The 21,983-nt window shown below is 41.3% G+C and overlaps 1 protein-coding gene across 2 annotated transcripts in view; it reads left to right on the forward strand.

Annotated features, from left to right (window-relative positions):
* Positions 1-21,983, forward strand: part of SUSD4 (sushi domain containing 4) — a 114,228-nt gene that overhangs the window by 65,839 nt on the left and 26,406 nt on the right. For both annotated transcript variants that reach the window (XM_054023607.1, XM_054023608.1), the window contains exons 4-5: positions 5,486-5,665; positions 11,052-11,240. In XM_054023607.1, the coding sequence (XP_053879582.1) occupies positions 5,486-5,665; positions 11,052-11,240 (369 nt within the window). The remainder of the gene's footprint in view (positions 1-5,485; positions 5,666-11,051; positions 11,241-21,983) is intronic.

Genomic DNA, 21,983 nt, shown 5'->3' on the forward strand with positions numbered 1-21,983 from the left:
GAGTACCTCCAGGAGAGCTTCATGGAGATGTCCCTGGAGGATTTCTGCTCCATCCCCAGGCACGTTAACAGACTTTTCCAGTAGCTGTACTGGCCGCGAATACATCCCAAGTCCTCAGGGCAAGTAATCATTAAAAATGCTTGCTTTTAAAACAAGTTTTATATTTTAAAAGGTAAACTTACCTGAGGTCCCTTCCATGGGGTCATGGTCTTGGATACTGGGTTGGGAGGGTACTTCAGTCAGGCTGAGAAAAAGATCCTGGCCGTTGGGGAGAACGGAGTGCTGGGTGCTCTCCGCAAGCTGCTCCTCCTCCTCCTCATCTTCCCCGTCCGCAGAATCCTCAGGTGTAGCTGATGCTATGGTCAGAGGTGGGGTAGTTGTGGCGGCCCTCGCTAGAACTGCATGCAGCTTAGCGTAGAAGTGGCATGTCTGCGGCTCTGACCCGGAGTGACCGTTTGCCTCCTTTGTTTTTTATAGGCTTGTCTGAGCTCCTTGACTTTCACGCAGCACTGATCTGAGTCCCTATTGTGGCCTCTCTCCATCATGCCCTTGGAGATTTTTTCAAAAGTTTTGGCATTTCGTCTTTTCGAACGAAGTTCTGCTAGCACTGAATCCTCTCTCCATATAGCGATCAGATCCAGTACCTCCCGTACGGTCCATGCTGGTGCTCTTTTTCGATTATCGGCCTGCATGGTTACCTGTGCTGATGAGCTCTCTGTGGTCACCTGTGCTCTCCACGCTGGGCAAACAGGAAATAAAATTCAAATGTTGGCGGGGCTTTTCCTGTCTACCTGGCCAGTGCATCCGAGTTCAGATTGCTGTCCAGAGCGATCACAATGGTGCACTGTGGGATAGCTCCCGGAGGCCAATACCATCGAATGGAGGCCACACTAACCCTAATTCGAAATGACAATATCAATTTTGGTGCTACTCTGCTCGTCTGGGTGGAGTACAGAAATCGATTTTAAGAGCCCTTTATTTCGAAATAAATGGCTTCGTTGTGTGGACGGGTGCAGGGTTAATTCGATTTAACGCTGCTAAATCCGAATTAAAGTCATAGTGTAGACCAGGCCACTGTGAACACATGACTACTCATGTTTAGAGTTAAGTATGTGCTTAAGTGCTTTTTTGGATTGGAACCCAAGAGAGTAAGGCCCTGATTCAGGAAAGCAGCTAAACATAATACTTTACTGGTTAGGGATGCTTTCCTGAATTGAGGTCTAAATACCGTACTACCAAAAAAAAATAGATTTAGCAATAGAAAAGAATGATTTAAATCATATAGTTCATCCCCCTGCTAATAAGCTCCTGATTCAGAAAACCACTTAAGCGCATATGTGAAATAAAGATGATGATATGCTCTTCCTCCCATCTTTTTTCTGTCTTGTCTATTTAAATTGCAAGCTCATCCGTTCCGGGACTGTCTCACTGTTGGTCATATTAAAAGAGCTATTTTAATGGTCCAGATGGCAGTACCTGAAATTTACATAAGGCATAATGGCAAATATAAACAATCAACATCTGTCTTAAACAGTCAAGTAGTGCTTGTAACACAAAGATTATTTCACCTTCTGATGGGTTATAGTGATGTATGTTAAAATATTAAAAGCCTGCCTCACCACTAATTGCTCCAAATTTCTATGCATATCATTAAAGAAGAAAATGTCTGTCTGTACAGTGCTTACCTCTATAGGGCACCAGTCTCAGTTGGAGCCTGTAGGCACTGTTATTATACAACTAGTAACAATAATTAACAAAGAGCAGGACTCCTGTGATGTCTCCAGAAATATAATCTCTTTGTCATCCACAGAATTATCATACCAGCCTAATTCTGCCAACTTTATTTTATAGCACTCACAGACCAAGTTTTTCCATAATTTACAAAAATATAACTTAATGGGAAAATATAGATCCTTATATTTGTTTTTAAGAGGACACTGTCAAGATCAGTTAACCCAAAACTGACAATGTTCTTAATAATGCCGTTCCTGTCATATTTCCCTCCTAATCCTGGAAGACCTATACGTGCCCCTTAACAAGCACTGCAGCATAGATAATATACAAGCCACTCTGGTGGGCAACTGTACAGTAACATACCTGGAGCACTGGATTTCTTCATTGTTGTGTACATGTCCTGTTGTACCTCTGAGCTGTCTTTGTGTGCTGTTCTTGGAAGCAGGAAGTAGTTAAGAAATAATCCCTGAAATCTTAATTTAGAAGAGGTCATGTATGTTTCAGGGTCACAACAGAATGGAACAGACAAACATGTACCTCGGTATGAAAGATGAGCTCCATTTACAGCCATTGGGCTGCTGGAAGTTCACAAAGGTGTCTCTCAGAGAATGGTTTGGGCTCCCCTGCTTTCACATTGACGTATTAGATCTAAGCAGAGCATGCAAGTAGAATTCTTTGCTCTATAATGCTGGTAAAAGATCACTTACAACATGTGATGTGGTTTACACGTTCCAGGGGATTTGCTGAAGAGTGCCTAGAAAAGCAGTGACAGGAACACGTTTTATTTTGTCTGATGAAGAAGTCTTTCAGTTCGGTCACTTACTTTCAGCTATTCCAAATGGAATCTGTGGCAGCTCATCCAGTTTATGGAGGGGAAGACTACAACTGTTTATTCTTTCATTTAAGCCAACCAGGGTGTAGTGGGCTAATAATGGTACAGTGAGCAACTGCCACTGTATTCTGCTAACATCCATCTGAGTAAAATGTTTCAGTCTGCAGCCATCATTTGGGATAATAGGAACGAAGTCACTGTAATAGATCATAGTTACAGGATCAATTTTCTCTGCTTTGAAAATAAAATTTCATATTTCATCTCTTTGTATAGTTTGCTCCTGTATTTATGTAGCAGCAGGACACCATTATCCCAAGAGTAAGCTTTTCATCGGTATTGTCTCTTGCCTTCTGTCCTGAGCTTCCATCTGCATCAGGCTAGGAATTGGGATCCCTCTCTGTCATTCCATCCCTGAAGACTTCCACTGAAGCCCCCTCATGACAATATTCAAGACTTGGCATAAGGCTTTTCTGTTGGGTCAGGGCACCATTTTTTCACTCCCATGCTCACTAGCTCTCCAGTTTTTTGAGGGAATGTCTGGGTTTTTAACATGCCGTGGGTTTAACTTTTTGTTACTGTACACATCATCCGAGATCTGGGCGCTCTATAAATTAATAATCTCTGTTGCTGCCGTTCCCCTGCAACACCCGCCATCATCCATGAACACTCCAGTGGACAGCTGGTGTGCTCTGCCAAAATACCTGGCAAATTCAGCAGTAGTGAAATAGTTAAAGGTATTGGGAAATCATCAAATTTTTGACTACTAATTGTTTTCCGATGACATAATAAAGTCTACTAAAGAAAATGTAATCCGGAAAGGACAGGTATAAGTTGAAAACACAGAGGGATGTGTTTTTAAATTGGGGCAAGGCACCAGTCTCCAATTAAAGTCAGTGAGATCTGGTGTCTGAAAGGATCATAGAACAGAGGTTCATCTGCGAGCCATTGCTAGAGGTTTATCTAGTCTAGTTGTAAATGTCTAGGCCTTGCTTAGAAATTGTGCCCCTAGTAAACAAGCGGCTTGAAAGCAAGATGTTGCAGTTTTTCTTCTTTATGGATGATTGATTCCTAAATTGTAAATTTAAAAATATACTATCTGTGAACTTGGCAGAAGATTTCTCTTCGTTCCCTAAAATTTGCAGCTCCCAAGTGATTTTCAAAACAAGGTAGTTAGGCTCCTTGTGTAATAGTGCGGGTGACCGTCTCCTGGGAGAGAGATGTTTGTAAAGCAGCACAAAAAGAGACTTATGATGATTTTTATTTATTTATTTATTTATTTGGAGCCCTTTACTCTCCTTATGTTTTCTGGTGTCTACAGATTCTTAACTGTTGTCTCTGACATGAGTTGGTTCCTGGCATTCAGACAGATGATTACATGGGCATATTTCTCCAAGATTTCCTTTTTCCGCTTTCTAATCTTATTTTATGTTTATGAGGAGGATGAACTTTCTGAGTCATGTATACAGTTCTCTCTTACTATTTTACCTGGCTGTTAACTGTTTAGTATTAGTAGAATTTTTCTCTCTCTCTCTCTCTTTGTCCTCCCTCACCTTCCAGCCTATGTTTCATCTATTTGTGTATTTTTCCACTTTTGCTGCTTTGGCACTACTGTGTGTCTGTGCCCGTGTATCAATTCTCCACCATTCTTCCTCATATTTCATCTAGTGAACACAAGATTTTCAACAGTGGCTATTGATTTTGGGTCAGCTCAGTTTTGGGATACCTATGTGGAGGGCCTGATTTTTCAGAGGGAAGTTTCAGACAGTGCTGAGCAAATACCTTTTAAGGCATATCCGTTTGAGCACCAAAAAACTGAAGCATCCCCCCAAAATCGCTGGTAACTTTTGAAAATCTTGGCCATTGAATACACACTGGGCCTGAGTCTCTACTCCTTTACACTATTTTACACTGCTGTGACTACATTGACTTCAGCAGAGGCACACTGATGTAAAACTGCTGTAATGCATGCAGTAGAGAATTAGCTCCATCCTCTCTGGAAAGAGGGATTTTTTCTTATCCTTTGAACTAATGCCTCACATACAGTTTACACATTTTTACAAATAGACATCATCAGGGCTTAAATTCTCTTAGAGTTTCTGGGAGGCCCCCCACCCTTGCTATACAAACTTCTGAGGGTTGAAAATATTCCGCTCCAGACAGCTCCTACTGAATTTAAGCCCTGGACATCATCCTCAATTGATTTACCTTATTCAGCATCTCTGCCTAATATTCACAGTATGCAGCCTGGGAAGGTTAAGTATGCATGTGAATTACAACTTCATGGCCTCTTTATGACCAGCCTGTGGACAAATGTCTGCAAATGGATAACATGATGTGATCTCTTCAGCTATGTGTTTACTCTGTTTTACTGTCTGTGAGTGATCGTAATGTAAATCACTAAAAGCAAAAAACAAATGAGCAAACTGAACACTAGTAATGTGGGACTTTCTATTAGCTAAACACTGACGGTGTGTAAGGAGAAGGATATAAATATGCAAACGATATCTGCATTTCCTATTTTCTTTCCTCCTCGCCTCCCTGCCCCTACTCCCCCTCCCCCCCACTCCCTCCTGCTTCCACTGACTTACTATACATGCAATTTAACTTGTGCTGCAACGGAAGGGGAATATTAAAAACAATCTAGCTAGGCCCTCTTCATCTGCTTGTATACGACAATTGGAAATACGTACTCTCATTATAACACACCAGACTCTACTGTCATACAATGGACTGTGGTACTGATGAGTGACTAGGAAAATGTATATTAACTGAATTGCATTTTGTGCTGTGCAGGGGGCAAACTGTTTAACCAGAACAGATATATTATGGGTTAACTTTGCTTAAGAGCTTGACTATTGAGCCGCTGGCCATGGTTCTTTTTTTGTAACTAAATTAATAATATATAACTTTTTTATTAAGTCACAGATTGCCTTGTTCCGCATGTTGAAGATGCAGAGGTTCATAACAAGACATACAGGACTGGAGATAAGTTAATAATCAGTTGTCATGAAGGATTCCAGATCCGTTACCCCGACTTAGACAACATGGTTTCAATATGTCAAGATGATGGAATGTGGGATAATCTGCCCATTTGTCAAGGTATAGTACCCCAGAACACCTTATTTTATAGCTCTTACACCTTGTAATCCTTTACCAGCACTTTTTTCTGCGGCTAAAGAGGATAGCAATAAGCTGATAGATTCAGCTGTACAGTATTTCTACAAAGGCTTTTGGATTTGCTCATCCCTATTTGCTTTTGGAAGTAAAATTCCACATTCCAGCATAGCTTTATTTTAAAATATGTTAAATGTTACTTTTTGCTAGTCTAAAATCTGAGGCGGGCATATCCTTTTTTTAATGAAACAGGTTGAAATTCACCCTTGTTAGGTCAGCACAAGGCCCTTTGGACCACCTAACCCTGTGCACTACTTCATTTAGTGAAAGAATTAGTTTTTTTTACTGCTTTTTGCTTTGTTAGCCCTGCAGAGCTGATGCAACTAGGAGAGAACAAGTTAGAGTCTATTCCATCTTGTGCATTATCAACTGAATGGTTCACCAGGTTTTAAATCAGTTACACCCATGGATACTGACTGAACACTCTGCAGTTGCACAGGGCCTAATTTGGCCAGCAGAGCCATTAGTGCCAGTGATGGTGTATGAGAAGGAGACAGCTTGAGTTTGTCTAGACTTGAGAAGAGTGATTGAGGCTAGGCTGCCATTAGTGGACATGTGTTAAATACCCTGATCCTAACCCCAGCCCTTTTCTCTTGTATGGCCACAGATTAGCACCTTTAACCTCAATTTAGCTAGTTGAGGTTGATCCTAGGCTCCCCTGGGGTTAGTCTTGACCATTTTAGTCAAGACAAAAGGTGTTAATCTGCGTCTGCACCAAGGGAAAGATTAGGATTGGCTAACCTTGACCTCTTTTCCTTATCTAGCCAGGTCTTCTGTGTGTAATACAATTTAGAAAAGTATACTGTCATTTTGGGTTTGGATGTGAGAGTGCTGAGCCCGCTTTGAGTTGAAATCCAATGTGAATCACAGATGCCCATCCACTTTCAAGTTATTTCCATACATTTGGAACACATCTGGAAATGCAGTAATGAACTATTGTATTTTTAATGGTGTTGGGGATTGCAGAAAGCATTGAACATTAAGACTTGTCAGCATGGTGCATGTGTATTTTTTGTCAGTTTGATAGTTCCTATTATTCTGTAAATCTCTTTTAAAATGCAGGGAGAGCAGAAAAATAATCAAATTTCACTTAACAGACGGTTCCTAAATATGCTGTGGCCAAATAGAAGATAAAACAAGGCCTTGAGTGATTAATTCTGGCTTTATTTTTTTTTTAATTTAACCTGCCGCAGAGTCTCTACATATTTCACAAAGAAAGGTCTGATAGCTGCCATGTGGCACCAGCATGTTGAAGTTGGGCAACTGCCATAGCCCAATATTGCTTTGCACATATCTTAGAGATTAAATAAATTGTATCTGTAGATGCTAGCAGAAAAAGCAGAACCCTTAAGAAAATCACCTTTTCCAGTCAAAATGGTGAATGCACTTTGCACCATCGCATGCTGGTGCAAGGGGCATTTGTGTGTAGTGGTTTTAAGTGCCCCTGCCATTTTAAAACAAACAATGACAGACTCAAACACTATTTGTTTTGCACTTAAGGGACTTGCTCACACAGTTTACAGGTGGAATTTTTCTGGGCTATTATTCAGATGAACAGTCGTATCCATTGCTTTCCTCCAGTGTGATGTCAAAGCCATGGAACAGAAGACAACTGCTGCTACACACACCTCAGCTGCAGTGGATTGATAGCGCTTCCTAAACACACACCTCAGTTCTCCTCCTGCTTAATTCAACATTAACCACATTTTAAAAGTAAATTTAGTGCAAGTAAGCGGTATGACATTTGGTATCTACGAAACAGGTACAGAACAGGCAATAACACTGCAGGCTTCCTTACGTTGCTCTCCAGTGGTTCTCAAGTCTTGCTGTGGAGTTAGCAGCTGTTCCAGGTGCCTCCGGTCTGTTAGGATTGCCATCATGAGTGCTAAATATGAGGTGAGCACTTGTCCACTAGGACATGGACCACCAGCTCATTTTAGATAGCCCACCAATTACTGTGGACCCAATTCTCATTGCACTAAGGCCCCTTTCAAGTTGTCAGAGCAGTGTAAAGAGGTCTTGGCATAAATGAGAAATGGGACCAATGATTTTAGGCATTAGACAGTACTGGGATGGATTTAAGTTAACTAGACGTAAATGGCTTTGTTTTCTAATACCAACCCCAAGTTAGCAATTTTAGCAAAGGAAAAAACAGTGAAAAATTGTTAGAGTAGATAAAGTTAATTTGTTTAAAAATAGGGGGAAATGTATATGACCTTCTAATTATATTTTTGGGTGAGAGAAGCTGAGCCTGGTAACTAAGGCCCAGATCCTCAAAGGTATTTCGGTGCCCAACTCTGATAGATTTCAGTTAGGTGCCTAAATACTTTTGAAGATCAGGGCCTAGATGGCAACAAACCTTAAGTGCAGAGCATAAGTGTAGCCCATAAATCTGATCACATCTGACTTTGGGGATACCTGCCCTGGAGCTGGAGGTGTGACTGTCAGTCCAAGTAGACATACCTCCGCTAGCTCTGATTGATCGAGCACGCTAAAAATAGAAGCATTGCTGTGATGGCACAAGCAGCAAGATAGACTACCCTGTTTCCCCGAAAATAAGACATCCTCCGAAAATAAGGCCTACTTACAGTTTTGCCTCTCGTTGTAATATAAGGCATCCCCCCGATAATAAGACCTCCCCGATAATAAGGCATCCACCGATAATAAGGCATTTTTCATTTCTGAAAAATAAGACATCCCCTGAAAATAAGACCTAGCGCATCTTTGGGAGCAAAAATTAATATAAGACACTGTCTTATTTTCGGGGAAACAGGGTAGCCACCTGAGTATGATCCCATCTAAGATGTGTCCTCAGGGCAGCCAGCACCTTCCACCACTTGCGCTGCTATGGCTTCACTTCTATTTTTAGGGTGCTAGTTCAATCAAAGCTAGCATTGGTATATCTACCCGAGTTGCAATTACACCTTCAGCTCCAGTGTAAGCATACCCTTCACGAGTGCATTTGTCTGATGTGAAATTTTGGGCTGATTTTGGAAAACACCCTCCCTAGTTGCTGAATGACAGGATTTTAAAGGGAAAAAAGTTTGCTGGATCACTAAGAATTGTGAACCACTGGACGATGCCACCCTCTTTCTTGTTTTTTAAGATGAATTCTTGTGGAATTAAAGTTTCCATGCTTCTGGTGAAAATGGGAGGCTCCTTGTTTCTGGGTTAGACCTTCATTTAACTGTACCAGAAGATTAATATTTTTTTTCATACTTTTTTATATGCTGTGCTCTGTGAAACTTACATTTTGGAGGGGTCCCCCCTCCAAACTCTCTTGCCTCCAGAAATGGGAGACCGTCTTTCTGTGAACCCAGATTAAATGTCTGAGGAAAGGGCAGGTTAAATTTACTATAGCGCTGTGAACTGGGTGCTCATATGCAATATGATTTTCTGCACGTCATGTACAGTCACATAAGGAATTATAACCAGGCTTTAATACTACACTTCACAATGTACTTTTAAAATTTGCACTTACGCAGTGGTCCGTTGGGGCCTGTGCATCGGAGCTCTGTCATCTTTATCTGGACATCCAAACAAAACCTTGTCTGAACTTAGTGACGTAGGACCAGATTGTCAAACGTATTTATTTAGGTGTCTTCAGATGCATATACACACTTAGTGGGATTTTTAAAGCACCTATTGAAAATCTCAGTAGATGCCTACCTTCTTCTTTAGGGGCATAAATACCTTTAGAAATCTGGCCAAGAAGCCAAATTCACCCTGGTATAATTCCATTAAAGGTAAACTTACCCCATTTAATAGTCTGGACTCTTTGCCTGCAGAAGTGCATGTGTTTTATATTTGGTACATAGAGGAGGTAATAGCCAATAAATAGGGCCATTGTGGCTCTATTTGAGCAAAGGGGATTCATGAACTAGTAAAACTACTATTAAAAGCCGTTCTGCTGAGGGCTGAACGTGCTGCAACAGGTTTCCGTCCTCTCTCCCCCTCCCCCAATGGCCAGTGCCCTGAATTATTCTCTGCCTTTGGATTAGTTAGAAGCTGTTTCTTTAAAGTGGTGGCTTGGCATCTCAAGAAAAGGGAGTTGAAGGTACCCAGCACTTTGCAGGATGTACTCAAATTGGAAGATCTGTCCTGTAGCTTTTATTTTGATAAAGTACGACTTTAATTTTTACAGTTTGTCTAACAAGGCTTGAAATTATGGGAATCCATGTGACCTTCCTTCTGGAATTCCTGATAGTGACAAGAGGCCTATTAACGGTGGTTATTGCCACAACAAACAGCTTCTATTAGTCTCATAAATTTTCATAAGGGTTTTTTCATTCCCAGATTGCTAATCATCGTTCCTCAAAATCATTGCAAGCTAAAAATCAACACCATTAGTCATTACCAAGAGGGTCATTTTTTAAGGCAGTGAGCAAAATAATTGTAGTTTATTTCAGTACACAACTTGAAATCTCAAGTCTCAATATCCACTCAGAACATTGTTTGCACACATGTGAATCAAATATTAGAAAGTCGTGAGTGATCATGTAGTGAATTTCCTTTTAGTCCAAATGTCATCTCATTTGTGAAGCCAACTGCTGTCAATTCCCCCTCTAGGGTGCCAAAATTACAAAGTCTGCCTGGAGTTAATCACTCTGGGCCAAATTCATCCCAGGTGTAACTCCACTGAAGGTAAATTTGTCCCTTTCTAGATCGGCTGTGGCCACTGTTCTCAAAAATGACTGGTGAGTTTAGGTGCCTGCATTTTTGGGTGCCCAATCTGAAACACCTGGAAGGGCCTGGTTTCTGGAAGGTGAGCGCACTGAGCACTTTCTGAAAATCTGGCTCCTCTAAACTATTTCAAATTGGGGTCCCAAAATCACTACTCGTGTTTGAAATCTTGGCCTCTTTTGCTGCTCTGCACATCTCGTAACAGCATCAATTTCAGTATTAAACATAACCTCTGTGACTGCCTGTTTGAGGAGAGGAATGAAACCCATGGTTTTGTATAAGTGACAGTCTTTGTTTATTAAGGATTCCACCTCATAATAAGTGACAACTGCTAATCCGGTGAATCTGTGGGTGTGCAAAACAAAACATTGCAATTGTCATTAATGCTATGTTGGATTTGCAGAGGATAGATCTGATCTTGGCAGAATGTGTGGGCTAAGCAATAAAAGAACTTGAAATGAGGTAATGACAATCTCTCTCTTAGATGCTCAATGAAGTAGGAATGCCATTCACTGTGGGGAGGATGGGAAATATTGTGCTTCTCAACTTGGGAACCATAATCAAGATGTTACAATGACTAAGACGAGCGCCTCATAATAAAAGATACCTTCCTCTTCTTAATTTGCAGGTTGCCTGAGGCCATTGGTTCTTCCTCATAGTTACATTAACATATCTGAGTTCGAGTCCTCCTTCCCAGTAGGAACAGTGGTATATTATCAGTGCTTTCCTGGATATAAACTAAAGGGGACAAAGTTCCTTGAGTGCATGTATAACCTTATCTGGTCACATAGCTCACCTAGGTGCCTTGATGTGGAAGGTAAAACAGCTTATTTGTTTGTTTTTAATTTTGGACAATTTAACATGATATATTTTATTTGAATTTAGGGCTACAATTTTTAGCTCCATTTTGCCCACTGTCTCCTGAGGACATACAAAGTGCATCCATTCAAGTTCCTGTTTTGTTGTATGTATACTGTGTAATCTGGAAAATCGCATAGCTTAATTGTTAAAATTACTTACATAATGTTTGCTCTTTCGGCATTGTAATCATAATAGCTGAAGATTGTAACAACGAAGATTGTTTAGTTTTTAGATTTTAAGTATAAACAATGTAATCTGCTGTCTTTCTAATGAAATGCTGAGAAAGTTAATGAATCTATATTCACATAAGGACAGCCTGAGTAGCTGAAAATTTCAGCACCATACCATTCTGAACTAAAAGCATTTGTAAATATTAAGTATCAAGTTTCATTTCAGCCTGCATGCCAGGTGTATGCACAATCTAATACTGCATGATTTAGCATTAAGAATATTTGATGTACTATCCAAAAGTACTGGAGTGTTTCTTATTTTTAATTAGCAGTCTGGTTTCCAAAATTCTAAAAGGGCTTTGCAGTGTAAGGGTTCCACCTACAGGAACTGATTTTCTGATCTAACATCCTAGAAATTTAACCACAAAACAGCCCTGCATAAATCATCTTTCTTTTTATTTTTTGTAGTACATGTAATACAGTGTTATAGATAAAATTATTAGAAAGCGAGACTGCCTGTCAGATACCATAAAAAAAATTACAAAATGAAGCAGGATAAGCCAGAAGAAAGTCTGTGTGTTAGATAGGAGCATTAAAACCCACAAACATACGAAACTGAAAGTTTTGTATGTGTCATTTCCCTGTGCTCACTTAACACAGATGACAGTCTGAACTGCCTCTTCCAGCTCTCGTCAAAGTACATAGCAAAACTCCCATTGACTTTAATGGGGGCATGGATCATTTGTATTATATTAGCACCTAGAGCTCCATTGTGGAAAGCTACTTAAAAGTATACAGAGAGTATGAGAGAATCCCTGCCCTGAAGATTTTGCAGTCTAAATAGACACGACAAAGAAAGGGTGGGAGGAGAGGCAAAGTAGTAGTATCCCCAATTCACAGATGGGGAACTGAGACAGAGATTAAGTGCCTTGCCCAGGGTCATACAGGAAGTTTGTGGCAGAGTGGGGAATTGAACCTAAACCTCCTGAGTCCTGATCCAGTCCTTTAATCACAAGCTCATCCTTTCTCATGATCACTTTTGGCCCAGGGCTTGTTGTTCTGTTGTAACATTAAGACCAATTTTTTTCCTGGTGATTACTTGTAGAAACCCCATATATAAGGTGATGTACTATCTGAAACATTTGTGGTTTGTCTAAGAATGGGTTATTTTGACTTTGGGTCCTTTCTGTTTCCATATGGGTATGACAGAGTCTTATAGCTGACAACTCCATTTCTCAGGTGTCATGTGGGACTGTTGTAACTGGAACTCACAGAACTTGTAAAGTTCCATCCAGCACCTGTAAATCAACTTTAGGTATTCACATTTGAAAATGTTGGCCTAAGTGACTTATTCAAGAAACATCAGACTTTGTCCTGTCTCCCATCCATTATAACCTCCCAGATCCTTTTCAACAGTACTGCCACTTAGCCAGTTATTCCCCATTTTGTAGCTATGCATTTGAGCTTTCCTTCCAAAGTGAAATACTTTGCACTTGTCTTTATTGACTTTCATATTGTTGATTTCAGACCAATTCTTCAATTTTGTCAAGGTCCTTTTGAATTCTAATCCTGTCCTCCCAAATGCTTGCAGCCTCTCCCAGCTTGGTTTCATCTTCAGATTTTATAAGCATACTCTCCACTCCATTATCCAAGTCATTTAATGAAAATATTGAATAGTACTAGACCCAGGACAGACATATGCAGGACCCCACTAGAGAACCCTCTCAGTTTGACGGCATACTATTGATAACTACTTTGAGTGCAGTCTTTCAACCAGTTGAGCACCCACTTTATAGTAATTTAATCTCGACCACACTTCCCTAATTCACTTACAAGAACATCATGTGGAACTGTGTCAAAAGCCTTACTAAAATAAGATCCCTCACATCTGTTGTTCTCCTCCCCCTGCCCCCCATCTACTAGGCCGGTAACGCTGATGAAGGAAATTAGGTTGATTTGTCATGATTTGTTCTTGACAAATCCATGCTGGCTCTTCCTTATAATCCAGTTATCCTCCAGGTGTTTACAAATTGATTGTTTAATAATTTGTTCCAGTATCTTTCCAGGTATCAAAGTTAAGTGATTGATCTATACTTACTGGGGTCCTCTTTGTACCCCTTTTTAAAGATAGATATTATATCTATCCTTTTTTAGTCCTCTGGAATCTCATCCGTCCTCCGTGAGTTCTCAAAGATAATTGCTAATGCCATAGTTAAGGTTGCTCAACACTTGCCATTATAAGATTCTGTTTTCAGTTGCTTATCATTCTTCTTCGAGTAGTGGCCCTATGTGATCCCACTTCAGGTGCGCATGTGTCTCTCAAGCCCTTGATTGAAGATTTCTAGCTAGCAATGTCCGTTTGGCGTGTGCAAGTGCGTTATGCCTCTTCATGGCAGACACCGAGGCTGTCTAGATTGGGGGGGGGGGGAACAGCCCTCACTTCCTTCTCTACTTCCTCACCAGTGTGCAAAAGGGCAAATAAGTACTGTTCTTTACTTTTGTTTTTCTTTTTTTACTTATCATGTCTCTACCTGAAAACCCATATAAATTGACACAAATTGCAAATTAAAACTTTTTAAATGTATCAGAATTTTACTCACTTGGGCGCATTTGCCTCATGGCACACAAATTTGACCTCTGCTTCAAAAATTTGCACAGAAGAAATTTTTCTTTTACCTTAATTATACTATCTTAGGAGCCCGCTATAACATAGTACCAAGGTTCAATACAAAGTCATATAAAAGTTATACAAAAATGCATAATGCAGAGATTTATCTACAACTGCATTGATTGACTGCTGTGTGCAGTAATATAGTGACTCCTGGACCTACAGGCTTCCACACACCGTCAGTGCCTTGCTAGTGTGCCATGCGCCGTGAGATCTCTTCTCTTTGTGTGTGACTGTGAGTGTTTCCCTTGTATGTGAATTTATTCAACAAAATCTTGAGCTTCATAATGGATACCATGAGTGAAAAGAAAAATAGAAAAATAGAATCAGAGCACAGAGTTCAACACTGAATGGACAAATAAATACTTATGTACTATTTCCAAAGACAAAATACTGTGCCTCGTGTGTCGCGAAACGTTAGCCGTTCCGAAAGAATGCAACCTTCGAAACTAAGCATCCCAATCTCGCCAAATTGAGCCCAAATGAAAAAATAATTAAAGCAGCCAGTTTAGCGAAAAACCTTAATAGAGAACAGCAAATTTTTCAAGAAAGTGAGCACTGAGAACGATACAGTTACAAAGGGTACGTCTACACTTACCGGAGGTTCCGGCGGTAGGCAATCGATGTTCTGGGATCTATTTATTGCGTCTGGTTTAGACGCGAATAGCTGGTTTAGACGTGATAAATCGATCCCGGATCGATCCCGGAAGTGCTCGCCGTCGACGCCAGTACTCCAGCTCGGCGAGAGGAGTACGCGGCATCGACGGGGGATCCTCCCTGCCGCGTCTGGACCCGCGGTAAGTTCGGACTAAGGTACTTCGAATTCAGCTACGTTATTAACGTAGCTGAATTTGCGTACCTTAGTCCGAAGTGGGGCGTTAGTGGGGACCTGGCCTAAAGTAAGCTTTAAAATTTCTAAGGAAATTGCTGCTGCTGGGAAATGCTTCACAGAAGGCGAGTTATTAAAAAAGTGTATGTTGATTGCTGTATCTGAGTTATGCCCAGAAAAGAGGGGAATATTTGAGAATATCAGTCTATCATGCATGACTGTGCGGAGAAGAATAGCTGACATTTCTACCAATCTAAGTGATCAGTTAAAGCAGAGAGTCAGTGAATTCTGCTTTTGCTCCCTAGCTATGGACGAAAGCACCGATTTAAAAAACACCGCCCAACTTCTTATTTTTATTAGAGGTATTGATAAAAACTTTGAAATTACTGAAGAACTTGCTGGCATGTGCTCCACAACGGATCGCACAACCGGAAAAGAAATCTCCAGTGAAGTGATAAAGTGCCTGAATGATAAGTTGGGATTAGATTTCACAAACTTGGTGGCTATTTGTACTGCTGGTGCTCCAGCTATGTGCCAAAAAAATGTTGGAACAGTTACTCTTCTTGAAGAATTTATCAGGAGAGAAATAACCAAACATCACTGCATTATACGTCAGCAGGTTTTGTGTAGCAAAGTCTTAAAATTCGAGCATGTACTGTCAGTGGTAGTTTCCATTGTAAACTACATCCGTTCTAGAGGACTAAAACATAGGACATTTCGAGCCTTTCTTGAAGGGGTAGACACCGAGTGCAATGACTTAATCTACAATACAGAAGTGAGGTGGTTGAGTCGAGGAAGAGTGCTCCAGCGTTTCGTTGCTTTGAAAGAGGAGGAAGCAAAATTCCTAGAAAATGGGCCAATAAAATTCCCAGAGCTTGAAAATGAGTCCTGGAATCAAGATCTCTTTTTCTTTTGTGATATTACAGCACACCTGAATGATCTCAACATTCAACTTCAGGGAAAAAATCAACTTATATTTCAAATGTGTGCAGCAGTGAAAGCTTTCAAAATGAAATTGAAACTTTTCAGAAGTCTGCTGTCAAAAGGTGAAATGTGTCACTTTCCCACTTGTGCACAGCTTATCCCTCAGCACAAACACGCCGAGTTAGGAGAAAAATACGCAAAGCACATCATTCTTTTGATTGAAGAATTTGACAGAAGACTTACGTTGTCTAAAGAAGAAGACATCCAGTTGAAGCTGATTGAAGATCCCTTTTCTGTGGATCCAGAGGAAGTGCCACTAGATTTGCAGTTGGAGGTTATTGAACTTCAGTGTTCAGCAGTTTACCGAAATAAGCACAGAGAAAGCAGCTTGCGGGACTTCTACAAAAGTCTGGACAATGAAGTTGCACTGAAAACATTCAGCATTTTTGGACGCACTTACATATGTGAACAAATATTTTCCATCATGAACATGAATAAAAACAAGCAACATTCTTTTCTGACTGACGACCATTTGGAAGACATTATGAAAATATCCACTTCAAATATGATCCTCCGAATGCAGCAAGCTTGTTGCCGAAAAGAGATGTAATATTTCTCATTAAATTTGCAAGGTAATTATGAAAAGTACAAATGTTTTCTTTCAACGGAACAGATATTTTTCATTTTTCCATGATTAATAAAACAAAATAAAATATTTTAAAAAATTGTTTGATTTAATTGAAAAATTCTTAATAAAGTATCACACCCCCTCCTCCCCAAACCTTAGCTGTTTCGGCGGGATGGTGCTGGGGAAGGAGGGTTTGTTTCCGCGGGGCTGGGCGGTGCTGGGGGGGCGTGTTTCTGCGGGGCCACGGGGTTTCGGCCCTCAGCTGTTTTCTTTGGAGTAATATGGCCCTCACCGCTTTACAAGTTGTGCAGGCCTGGTCTATTCTATGCCTTTCCCTTAATGCCCCTAATTCTAAGGGTATTGAACAAGATCAGGCAGGACGAGGCCAGAGTTATCCTCAGAGTACCTACCTGGCCGAGACAAGCTTATTATCCTTACCTACTTCAACAAAATATCCAACCGTCAATCAAGCTCCCGACCATTCCTCTTCTCCTGTCTCAGGATGTGGGTTGCATGCTTCACCCCAGCCTGGTGGTTCTACACCTCAGGGTGTGACTCCTGGATGGTTCTCGGGAATAGAGGTTTCCTGCTCTATGGATGTGCAGCAGGAGTTATTAAACAGCAGAAAAACATCAACCTGTTCTTCTTCCCTGCAGAAATTAAAAAAAAAAAATTGTCCAGTGGTGCAGTCCATTTGTCCATTGCACCTCTAGCTGGAATTGGTTCCTAGATTACCTGCTGGATCTGAAGACATCCAGGATGTCCATCAGTTGAGTCAAGGTACACCTGGCTGCCATATCAGCCTTTCATCCCCCAGTAGAGGGATTCTCCATTTTTGTTCTCCTGGTATCGTCCAGAATTATTAAGGGTCTGGATAATCTCTTCTCCCACATTAGACACACCACCCTGTCTTGTGACCTCAACCTGATTCTCAACCACCTAACAAGTCTTTCATTCACACCAATGGTGACCTGATCCCTACTTCATTTATCTATGAAGCTGGCCTGGCTAGTTGAAAAATCTAAATGGTGCTTCTTATTTTTAAATTAACTGAATCTACGATCATAATTTGGGGGAAATGATAATCTGTGAAACAATATTAATTTTGAATGACTGCACCTTCTTTGCATTGTAGAAATGTTCTTTCATCTTCATTGTCTTGGAGTTGATGCACCCTGCATTGTTCATAGCATTGCAAGAAAGGCAAAAGACAACTTGTAGTCTGTTCCTTTTTTGGTCTTTTACTATGGCAGCCCTATGGATCAAGCTGAAACAAATCACCATTTTACACCTGCTGTATCACCTCTGTTCTTTGCAGAAACTCCTTAGCCTTTCCCAAATCAGCCAGACATCAGAACTTTCATGAAACCATAATTTCCTGCCCTCATGTTTCACATTTGCCCCCAGATGCATGATACATTTTATCCATGGTGTTGCAAATGTGTGAGGGATTAGACCAGGGAAAGCAGATCAGGTTTCTCCCTCAGGGCTGTCTTTTATATTGAACTTAAATGTTATCTGACAGTGCACCTCTAACAGAACAAGAGCACTACGCTGTGTCACTGGAGAGAGAAATATTACTTTGTGCATCAAGGTCATATTTATTGATTTTTCAGTCCACTTACTGCCATCACTGGGCCTGCTTCTCAGCTAGAAGAAATCAGTGCAGCCCCATTGACTGCAAGTCATTGGAATTATGCTGATTAGCACCAGCTGAAGATCTGGCCTCTCATTATAGAATCTAAACTATATATATTACATGCTAAATCAGTTTGTTCACTTTTTAGGCAGGAGTCAAAGGTTCACATTCAATTAATAGAAGAGCAAACAAAGGGTTGGAATCAGAATTGTATCACTAGTACTCAAAACCACCCTGGCTTTGTATGGTGATGTGATGTGATGTAGGGATTACTGCATTAGAATCTGCTCTGATCTAATTTTAAAGCCCAAATCAAGCACAGATGACCCAAGGTCGTTTTCAGAACTGACCCAAACTTGTGTCAGAACCACCACCTCATCCTAGGGGCTCAGCCTGGTGGGGCTTCCCAGGCCCCATGCCCGCAGTCTGTCTCTGACCCCCTCCTGCCTGTGGAGTTGGCACAGCAGTGGCTGTGTGCCCTACTCCTGCCTTGCTGCACTGCACATGTTGCGGAGTGACTGGCAATGTATCGACACCATGCTTCACAGCGCAGGAAGGCAGCAGCAGCCAGCAGAAGCAAGGCACGTAACCTCTGCCACCCCAACCCTGCAGGCAAGCCGAGGTGATCAGAGCCTACCTGACCCAAGCCAAAGGTTGTTTTCAGACCCAACACTGGTAGTTGAGTTCTGTAAGGTTGCAAGGCTCTAAGCTGCACCTCTGTTTGCTTCCTGGTCTCTCTGAGTGCACACCCTCAGGCCTTGTGCATGTACCTCTCCTGAGGCAGAATCCTGCAGTCCTCCACTCTTTGACCAGATTCTGGACTACAGTACCCTGTGCCTGAGTCATGCTTACTCAGCAGATCTGGCTGGGTTCAGCACCTGTGGTTCTTCCCTTAGGATCTCTCTGACCGTTGATGTATATAGTGACCAGGCAGCTTTCTTAAAACTAAAGCACTGTTTATTTCACTAGCTAGGAACAAAGCATTTAGAGGAAAAAGGATTTAAAACCACAAACAGTCTGCATAGGTCAATATTCAGCATTCATAAATTATTTCAGCGCCACATCCATCACACATGGCAGAAAGCACTGGCCCAGAAAGATGAAGCTTCCTGGAAAGTCCTTTTTGACATCAGTAGTAAATTAAAGGCCTGATTTGGAACAGGGCTCAAATCTAGACTCCTGCCTATGATTGTGGATGCAATTGATGTTGTTTGGACACCAAAGTATAGTACCTGATTGTAGCTACAATGCAGGTAGTGGAATGCCTAAATAACATCAACTGCATATGCAAATAATTATGAACATCAAATTGAACTTGCACCCACAAATTTTGAGCCTGAACAGCGAGGCCAGGTATTGAATGTCTGGCCTTGGAGGTTTTAAAGAGACAATGCATCATCGTTCAGTGAGGTACTGAGTTTATTGGGGTACATGTTTACAGAAGGGAAAAAAATGCGCAGAAGGTAGGTAATGCTGTGACTGACTAATACAGTACTTGTTGTAATTGCAACCCCAGTGCTCCAAACAGCCATGCGCTCCTAGCACAGCACATAGATGTATTCAAACATGATTCCGCTCATGTCTCTTTAAAAAAAAAAAAAAAATGGGCTCCATCTTGCAAAGTGTTGTGTTATCAACTCCCTGGCATCTCAGCAAGATCATGACAATAATTTGTAGTTTAAATGAAAGCTGCACTTGTTTAGGTTATCACCTCTGTGCAAAAGATCAGGAGAATTGTGCCTTGCCATGTATAAACTGTGAAATGTATTTGAAACTACAGTGTTTAATTAAGATCAGCATTTCTCCAGTTGCTCTGTTGCAAATGGTTGCATTACTAACAACAGCTATAGAGGCCAGTCTGAAAGTTCAGTGGGAGTTTTGCTTGAGTGGGGACTTGCAGAACTGAACCCATTATTTGTACCTCCAGTCACAGGGAAGGGAAGTGATTGTTAAAGGAGGAGAAAGTTATTTCAGTGTGAAACTATTATAAAAACAGAATGGGAAACGGTTTTCTAATCTTTCACTTAGGCTCATACTGCTGATGTCGCACTGATACCAATTTTCAGCAACAAATTTGTTGGAGGCAAACCAGAAAAGCAGGTTTTCATTAAAAACTTAATTATTCAACTCATTTCACAATTCCTGCAAGGTAAAAATGCTGCTCACCATGTGAACACTCAGCTTGCTGTGCTGTGTTAACGTAGCTAGTTTTTCTCTGACTCTTACAATTTGTACTCAGACAGATGTTCTTGGAGATTACACAGAATTAAGACATTTTTGGTCCAGTGCCTAGAGCAAACAGCTGGGTGTCAGGAGACCAGGATTCTACTGTGGACTACCACTGACTTGCTGTGTAACCTTCAACCAGTTGCTTAACGCTTCTGTGTTTCTTTTCTTCAATTGTAAAATATACACACAATGTTGTGAGGCTTAATTGACTGGTGTTTGTAGGAGCTAGAGAGATCTTAGGATAAAAGGTGCTATCCAATTGCATATTATTCTTACATGTTCAACCTTCTGTGACGGGATTTACTACTCACTGCTGTGGTGCCTTCTTGTGGCTCATAGGGGATTAGCTCTCAGCCAGTCTGACGCCCTGACCTTCAGTTGCCCACCTGTAGTGTGTGTGTGTGTGTGTGTGTGTGTCTCTCTCTCTCTCTGGATTTGGGGTGCTCTCGCTCTGGGGCTAGGTGACTATAGATTGCCCCTTACGGTGTACCCTTCTGGACAAACGGTCTCAGGCAGTCTTCTGATCTGCTGGTCAGACTGTGCCACTTCCCCAGTGGCTGATAGGGGAACCGAGACCCGCCCACTATTCCGCATTCCAGCCCACAGACTCTCTGCCCACCAACCACCATCTGCTCCTGCTCTGACTTGTTGCTGTTTCCCTGGGCTCTTTCCTACTTTTCTTCTCTAGCTCTGGCCCTCTGGGTTACCAGTGGAGCTTCCTCTACTCCTTGTGGCTATTTCACCCCCTTTCAGATTCTTGCCACAGTCTATAGTCCAAGGGAGGATTCCAGGGTTATTCTCCCCCTAGACTGTCTCCTTGTCTTCTGCCACATCCCCTCCTCTGTGGGTAGTGACTGCAGAGCCTCTCCTTGACATCCTCTTTCTTTATGAGCCTTGCCCAGCTCCACCCCTAGGTGGGCTTCATCAGTCTCTGGCTCTTCTCCAGATGCAGCCTAATTGGCCCTTTTTAACCTGCTCAGGCCTTGTGTGGGGTGGAGACCCCATCATACCCTCTACAAGATTCTTCTTGGTGCCTTTTAACAGCTTCCCATGATCGATGTGATCACCTCATACCTCTGTCACTTTAAGTCGTATCTGTTACAAGTCTTTATGCTATAGTCTTTACTGATTGTGGTGATTTATTTGTTGTTCGAGATTAGTTTGATTCAGTGTTGCTTTGCTGCGGGGAGTGTGGGACAATCTAAAAAATTCCTTGAAAGCACCTCTTCAGTGTCAAAGCACGAATTCCACATGCACAAGAACTTTCCAGTTTGTCCCGTTATAGCTACTACACAGCTGGGTGTACACTGGAAATGCATTCTGGGTATTGGAATGCAAATGAGGACACTGTCAGCCCCACTTTGTATCTGGAATGCCTACTCTTCGTAGAGACTCTTTTCGTGACCCTGGCAGTGTTTTTCATTTGCAAATAGGAAATAGTTAATTTATTGTCATGGTTAAGAGGAACTTACTCTAATAAAGCTTCCTGTTCTACTCCTGTTTCATGAGAAACTGATTAAAAGTAAATTTTGGTTTATGAAGCTGTTCTAGATCATTGTGGTTTTATAATACTTGTTTTTTAAGCAATTGGATCTGCGGTTCCCTCTATTCT

The sequence above is a fragment of the Malaclemys terrapin genome, chromosome 3, assembly GCF_027887155.1.
Source record: "Malaclemys terrapin pileata isolate rMalTer1 chromosome 3, rMalTer1.hap1, whole genome shotgun sequence".
Taxonomy (NCBI): domain Eukaryota; kingdom Metazoa; phylum Chordata; order Testudines; family Emydidae; genus Malaclemys; species Malaclemys terrapin.